The sequence below is a fragment of the Lotus japonicus genome, chromosome 2, assembly GCF_012489685.1.
Source record: "Lotus japonicus ecotype B-129 chromosome 2, LjGifu_v1.2".
Classification (NCBI taxonomy): domain Eukaryota; kingdom Viridiplantae; phylum Streptophyta; class Magnoliopsida; order Fabales; family Fabaceae; genus Lotus; species Lotus japonicus.
Window position 1 is genome coordinate 37,830,764 of NC_080042.1, and position 6,914 is coordinate 37,837,677.

Genomic DNA, 6,914 nt, shown 5'->3' on the forward strand with positions numbered 1-6,914 from the left:
AACCTCGAAGGAAGGCATTGGAAGTGAAATCTTAATTTTGGAAAACGAGGAGTGTCGTCGGATCCAAGTGTTTAGTATGTTGTCGTTGTGCTGTTGGAGCAGCGTTTGATGTTGTGCTGTTGGAGCAGCGTTTATGGTTGTGCTGTTGGAGCAGCGTGTGTTATTGTGCTGTTGGAGCAGCGTGTGTTGTGGTGCTGTTGGAGCAGCTATGTGTTGTCATGAAGTGTGTCTTTTGGTCGCAGAATCGACTTTACCCTAGGGTAAGCTTTTAGAGACTTTAACTTCCCTAGAACACGTGGCGACGTGTCGAGTGAGGTCGGAGACGTTGTTTGACTAATCATTTTGCATACATGCAACATTAATGAGGTATTAACACAGGACGTACTCTGGACCTCGTCGGTTTCCAAAATGGTCATAAGACCCGGAATGCCGTGAAAGAGCGTTTGTAGACGTCTCTTGTAGCAGACCGAAATGGCAGACCTACGGGTTTACTGCTGATCTGACTACCCCTGTTGGAGTAAGAGACATCACGGGCCGAAATGGCACCACCGTGGCTGGTGAAGGGCTGATCCGATGATGTCCATCCGTTCCGGATTGCATATTGGTTGACTGGGTTAACCTGCATACATATCACGCAACATGCATACTGACTTAGTTGATGAGTGTGGTTGCTATTTGATAAACTTACTTGGAACATGCTAATTGTTATTATTGTCGTTATGATTTTGTGGAACATGCAACCCTAGGAATGATATCTCTAGTTATAAGCCTAAGTGGCTATCTATTATTTGTACCTATTGGGTTTATTATCTACATAGTTCTTTAGAGTTGACCCTCGCGTCTTCTGTGTGTGTTTTGGCGGACAACGCCTTTTGTCAGATGAATATTGCGGATTGGTTCACCATGGTCCACCCTTCGGGGGGGATTAGGTATGAGATGATCGATCAGGACGACCCCGGGTCGTGGGTGGTTGACCCCGCGAGCCATCGAGCGACGTATTCGGGGCGTATCATGGAGGACCATGTGGATAGTGGAGGACTCTTGAGGTCAGGAGTGTTGAGGCGATGCTCTATCAGCTTCCACTTGCCACCGGGCGTTCACTGCGGACCAGGATTGGGAGGAGCACCGCCGCCACCGTCATCTTCAGAGGAGGAGGATCCCTCAGAGGAGATTCCAGTGGGTGATACGCCCCAAGTTGATGCAAGGGCTGCAATGGATCGTCTAGGATTGATCTTGGATGATGAGAACTCTGAAATGTGAGAAAGAAGAAGAAGAATTTCGTGATGGAAGGGAAATGGACAGAAAAGAGGGGAAGTTTTAGTGAAATGGAAGATGAAGACTTCACACAAAGGTGGTGACAAACCCTTGATAAGCCTAATTCTTGAATCACTCAAGAACTATGAGAATCACTCTCACAAATCTGAATCACTCAGAAAATAAAATACTAATTCATTCATAATCTGTCTATTACATTGAAGGAGTGGTCCTTATAAAGAAGAAGGAAATTCAGCCTAGTTACAAAAAAATGATGAGGTGTAATTTCTCTAGAAGAATCCTAGGCTAGGAGTTACAAATTAAAAGAGGAAGATAGTGATATGCTTCAGCCCTGAACGTGTTTTTAGTGGCTGATTGCTTCATGTAACTCCCTTTCTTGATTGTTATTCTGACCAGGGAATATAGCATTCAATGCTCTTTATGAACTTAATTTCCCTTTCTTTGTAACTCCATTCTTGGCTTTGAAAGCTCTTCAAACCTTTGACTTTGCTGATGTAACTCCTCCATTCAGAACTTATTGAAATTCAAACACATTCAAAGAGTTTTAAGAAAGGAATGGATCCCTCCTTTAAGCCCTTCATGCGCCACATGCAAACACACACCACTTGAAGTGGATTAAACACACTAAAATAAAATTCAGCAACATAATGCATTTGGATCCAACTTATTCAATTGGTCCTTTGCATTTTTATTGAAATAAAATAAAACAGAACATCACATGGCAGCCCCTATGCGTGGGCTGGCTCTTCTTCTTGGGCCTGAATGATCATCATGATTTTTGGTTCCATCTCTTCTACCACTTTGTCTTCAAGAATGGTTGCCACTACTTGCTGAAGAGTCTCTTTGGCCTTTTTAGCTCTAGCCCTTGTCATTGGTCCTCCAAGTCCTTTTAGTGCTCCATGACCCTTGTCCTTGTCCTTGTCCTCATCATTCCCTCCCTCTTGAAAAGGATTTGACCTCAAATCAAATTCTCCGCCATCTGCATCAAAGAGAGATAAATCAGAGACATTAAAGGTTGAGCTGATGTTATACTCACCTGGAAGCTCTATTTTGTAGGCATTGTTATTGATTCTCTCAAGCACTTGAAAAGGTCCATCCCCTCTAGGTTGGAGTTTGGATTTCCTTTGTTCTGGAAACCTTTCCTTCCTCATGTGCACCCAAACCCAATCTCCGGGTTGGAACACCACCTCCTTTCTTCCCTTGTTAGCTTGCCTAGCATAACTCTCATTCTTTCTCTCAATTTGAGCCTTCACACGCTCATGCATCTTCTTGACATATTCAGCTTTGCCCTGTCCTTCCTTGTGCTTGAAAACAGAAATGTTAGGCATAGGCAACAAATCAAGAGGAGTCAAAGGGTTAAATCCATACACTACTTCAAATGGAGAGCAATTGGTAGTGCTATGGACAGCCCTATTGTAAGCAAATTCAACATGAGGCAAACACGCCTCCCAAGCCTTTAAATTGGCCTTAAGGACAGTCCTAAGCAAGGTGCCTAGGGTCCTATTAACCACCTCAGTTTGCCCATCAGTTTGTGGGTGGCAAGTGGTAGAGAACAAAAGTTTGGTGCCTAACTTCCCCCATAAAGTCCTCCAGAAGTGACTTAGGAACTTGGTGTCCCTATCACTAACTATGCTTCTAGGCATCCCATGAAGTCTTACAACTTCTTTAAAGAACAAATCAGCAACGTGACAAGCATCATCAGCTTTCCTGCAAGGAATAAAGTGAGCCATTTTTGAAAACCTATCAACAACCACAAAAATGGAATCCTTACCATTCTTTGTTCTAGGGAGGCCTAAAACAAAGTCCATAGACAAGTCAACCCAAGGGTATTCAGGGATTGGCAAAGAAGTATACAAACCATGTGGCATCACCTTAGACTTAGCCTTCTTGCAAACAATGCAATGTTCACAAAACTTGATCACATCATGTTTCATTTTGGGCCAATAGAAATGTTCCTGTAAAGTTTCTAGAGTCTTTTGGACTCCAAAATGACCCATTAATCCCCCAGCATGGGATTCTTTAACAAGCAGTTCTCTAATGGAACTTTTAGGCACACACAACCTGTTTTCCTTAAATAAAAATCCATTGTGCCTATAAAATCCATTTTGAGAAACTTTCTCACAAGCCACAAAAATTTCAGCAAAGTTATCATCTTTTTCATACATTTCTTTCACATGTTCAAGTCCTAGCAATTTAGTCTCTAACATGGAAAGCAACACGTGTCTCCTGGATAAAGCATCAGCCACAATGTTACTTTTCCCTTTTTTGTGTTTTATGACATAGGGAAATTGTTCCAAAAATTCAACCCATTTGGCATGCCTTTTGTTCAACTTACCTTGCCCCTTCAAGTATTTCAGCGACTCATGATCACTATGAATCACGAATTCCTTGGGCAAAAGATAATGCTGCCAAGTCTTCAAAGCTCTCACCAAAGCATACAATTCCTTATCATAAGTAGAATAGTTAAGGGCAGCTCCGCTTAACTTTTCACTAAAATAAGCAATTGGGTGGCCTTCTTGAAGCAACACAGCACCAATACCTACATTTGAAGCATCACATTCAAGTTCAAAAGATTTAGCAAAGTTAGGTAAAGCAAGTATAGGTGCATGGGTAAGCTTATGCTTTAGGGCAGCAAAGGCCTCTTCTTGATTCTTTCCCCAATGAAAACCCACATTCTTTTTCACCACTTCATTTAGGGGTGCTGCCAAGGTACTAAAGTCCTTTACAAACCTCCTGTAGAAACTGGCCAAGCCATGAAAACTTCTTACATCACCCACGGATTTAGGAGTGGGCCACTCTTGAATGGCTTTGATCTTTTCCTCATCAACCTGCACTCCTTTCGAACTCACAACAAAACCAAGAAACACAACATGGTCAGTGCAAAAAGTGCATTTCTCAAGATTGGCAAACAATTGTTCCTTTCTAAGCATACTCAAGACGGATCTTAAGTGCTCAACATGCAGCTCAAGAGTAGTGCTATAGACCAAAATATCATCAAAGTACACAACCACAAATTTCCCAATGAATTCCCTCAAAACATGGTTCATTAGTCTCATAAAAGTACTAGGTGCATTAGTTAAACCAAAAGGCATAACCAACCATTCATACAAACCATATTTAGTTTTGAAAGCAGTTTTCCATTCATCCCCTTCTTTAATCCTTATCTGATTGTAACCACTTTTCAAATCAATTTTAGAAAAATAACATGCTCCATGCAATTCATCAAGCAAATCATCAAGTCTAGGAATAGGGTGCCTATACTTAATGGTGATGTTATTCAAGGCTCTACAATCAGAGCACATTCTCCAAGTCCCATCTTTCTTTGGTACCAAAATCACCGGTACAGCACAAGGACTCATGCTATTTCTTACCCACCCTTTGTTCAAGAGTTCTTCCACTTGTCTTTGAATTTCAGTGGTTTCTTGTGGGTTGCTTCTATATGCTGGCCTATTAGGCAAAGAAGCTCCCGGAATGAGATCAATTTGATGCTCAATTCCTCTCAGTGGTGGTAGACCACTTGGAACACTTGTTGGAAACACATCCTCATAATCCTGCAAAAGAGATTTAACACTAGAAGGCAGCTCAAAATTTTCAAAAGTGTTAGTGTTCAAAATCTGATTTTTGCAAAACATCAAGTATAGGATCTGTTTTGAAGCTATCATCCTTTTCACCTCTCTCTTTTTGATCAAACAAATTTCTTTTCTCTCAAGTATTTCACTCTTTTCTTTTTGCTCTCTCTCAAGTGTTTCACTCTTTTCTTTTTGCTTTCTCTCAAGTGTCTCACTCTTTTCTTTTCTCTCTTGTTCAATCTTTTCTCTCATTTTCTTTTGATCCTCACGCACCTCCCTAGGGCTCAAAGGTTTGAGCGTAATTTTCTGGCCATGATGTTGGAATGAGATCTTGTTGGTGCTTCCATTATGATCAGAGTTGGTGTCATATTGCCATGGTCTTCCCAGCAGTATGTGACTAGCCTCCATGGGAACAACATCACAAAGAACCTTATCCCTGTATTTGCCAATGGAAAAGTCAACTTCAACTTGCTTACTTACTTGTATTTCTCCATAGTGGCTGAGCCATTGAAGTTTGTATGGCCAAGGATGTGGTTTTGTGACCAGGTTCAGCTTCTCCACCATTCTTTCACTAGCCACATTAGTACAGCTTCCGCCATCAACAATCATCAAGCAAATCTGCCCATTGACAGAACATCTTGTGTGAAAGATATTCTCTCTTTGGCTTTCTTTCTTTGGCTTTTGTTGGCTACCAAGCATTCTTCGGATCATCAACAGTTCACCATTCATGGCTGCCTCCTCTTCTTCTTCACTTTGTTCTCCTTCGGACTCACTGGTGTAGTCTCCATCATCCTTAAGAATCATGGTCTTTTTGGAGGCACATTCATAAGCATAATGTCCCATACCTTGGCATTTGAAGCACTTGACCTCTTTGCTCTTTTTGGATGGTTGTTCAAGAGGTTTTGAAGAAGCTGAAGCTTGTGGTTTGGTGGCTGGTTTGCTAAGGGTGCTCGGCCCTTCATTCTTCATTCTGTCTCTCCAAGATGAATTGGAATTGGTAGAACTCTTCCTTGCAAGCCCTTTCCTTTTGAGTTGTTGCTCAACTTTAGTGGCCTTGTGCAGCAATTCTTCCATGTCTACATATTCCTGAAGTTCTACAATATCTCTAACATCATTAGATAAACCATTAATAAATCGAATCATGGTTACCTCTTCATCCTCCTCAAGATTGGCTTGCAACATAAGCACCTCAAGTTCTTTGTAATACTCCTCAACACTCTTGCTGCCTTGGGTAAGTTTTTGAAGTTTAAATTTTACATCCCTAGCATGGCTTGAAGGGACATATCTTTTCCTCATGATTCGTTTCATTTCAGCCCATGTTTCCACCGCTGGCTCCTCATTTCTCAATCTCTCTTTTGCAAACTTATTCCACCAAACAAGAGCATAGTCTGAAAAGTGAGCAGCTGCAAGTTTCACCTTTTGGTCCTCCTCATAGTTGTTGCAAGCAAAGACATGCTCTATTTTGAGTTCCCACTCCAAGTATGCCTCTGGATCACTCTTTCCCTTAAAAGGAGGAATTTGGAATTTGACTCCTTCAATCCGAGCAGGTCTAGGATTTTCATGAATTCGTCGTGGCCTCCCGCCTTCACTGTCACTATTGTTCCGGTTCTCCATTTGATCCAGCCTTTCGTGGATCTCTTCAGTTTGCCTCCTCATTAAGTTTTCCAGATGTTGTGTAAGAGCCCGCATTTCGATGGTCGAGAGCCGCACTGCTGGTTGCTCCTCCTCTTCTCCTGACATCTTTGACAAATGAAAAGATTCAAGTAGAACAAACAAATGTTAGTGTTTACCTCACTTCTCTCGTGTTTCCCTCAAATTGGCTTTTCTATGATGTGCACTCTTGCCTTTTTCCACTCAAAAATTCTCACAATCTCTTGAGTAAATCAAAGTTAAGACACACAAAGAATTATGCCACCAAATTTGTGTAGAGTCACACAGATTAGAATAGACTTTAGAATATGAAACAAAAGAAGACAAGACAAATCACCACAGAAATGGAAAGGACTCCAAATATTTAGAGACTAAAGAAGAATTCAAGAACAAACAGAAAGAAGAAAATAAATTGGAATG

At 41.4% G+C, this 6,914-nt stretch overlaps 1 protein-coding gene across 1 annotated transcript; it reads right to left on the reverse strand.

Annotated features, from left to right (window-relative positions):
* Positions 1-1,759: 1,759 nt before the first annotated feature.
* LOC130735376 (uncharacterized) lies at positions 1,760-6,485 on the reverse strand. Its single transcript, XM_057587399.1, has 6 exons — positions 5,204-6,485; positions 4,578-4,828; positions 3,493-4,130; positions 2,590-3,366; positions 2,312-2,433; positions 1,760-2,254 (listed from the first exon to the last, which is right to left on the reverse strand). Exons 1-6 carry the CDS (start codon positions 6,456-6,458, stop codon positions 2,004-2,006), a joined length of 3,294 nt encoding a protein of 1,097 aa, XP_057443382.1. The 5' UTR covers positions 6,459-6,485; the 3' UTR covers positions 1,760-2,003.
* Between the last annotated feature and the right edge of the window lie 429 nt (positions 6,486-6,914).

What these genes read in the sequence shown, in the direction of transcription:
- LOC130735376 (XM_057587399.1), bottom strand. Translation starts at nt 6,458, where the DNA reads ATGGAGAACCGGAACAATAGTGACAGTGAAGGCGGGAGGCCACGACGA. An exon ending in GCTTTATCCAGGAGACACGT is followed by an intron (nt 3,367 to 3,492) that starts GTTGCTTTCCAT and finishes TGGATTTTATAG; the next exon opens with GCACAATGGATTTTTATTTA. An exon ending in CTACAAAATAGAGCTTCCAG is followed by an intron (nt 2,255 to 2,311) that starts GTGAGTATAACA and finishes TCTTTGATGCAG; the next exon opens with ATGGCGGAGAATTTGATTTG.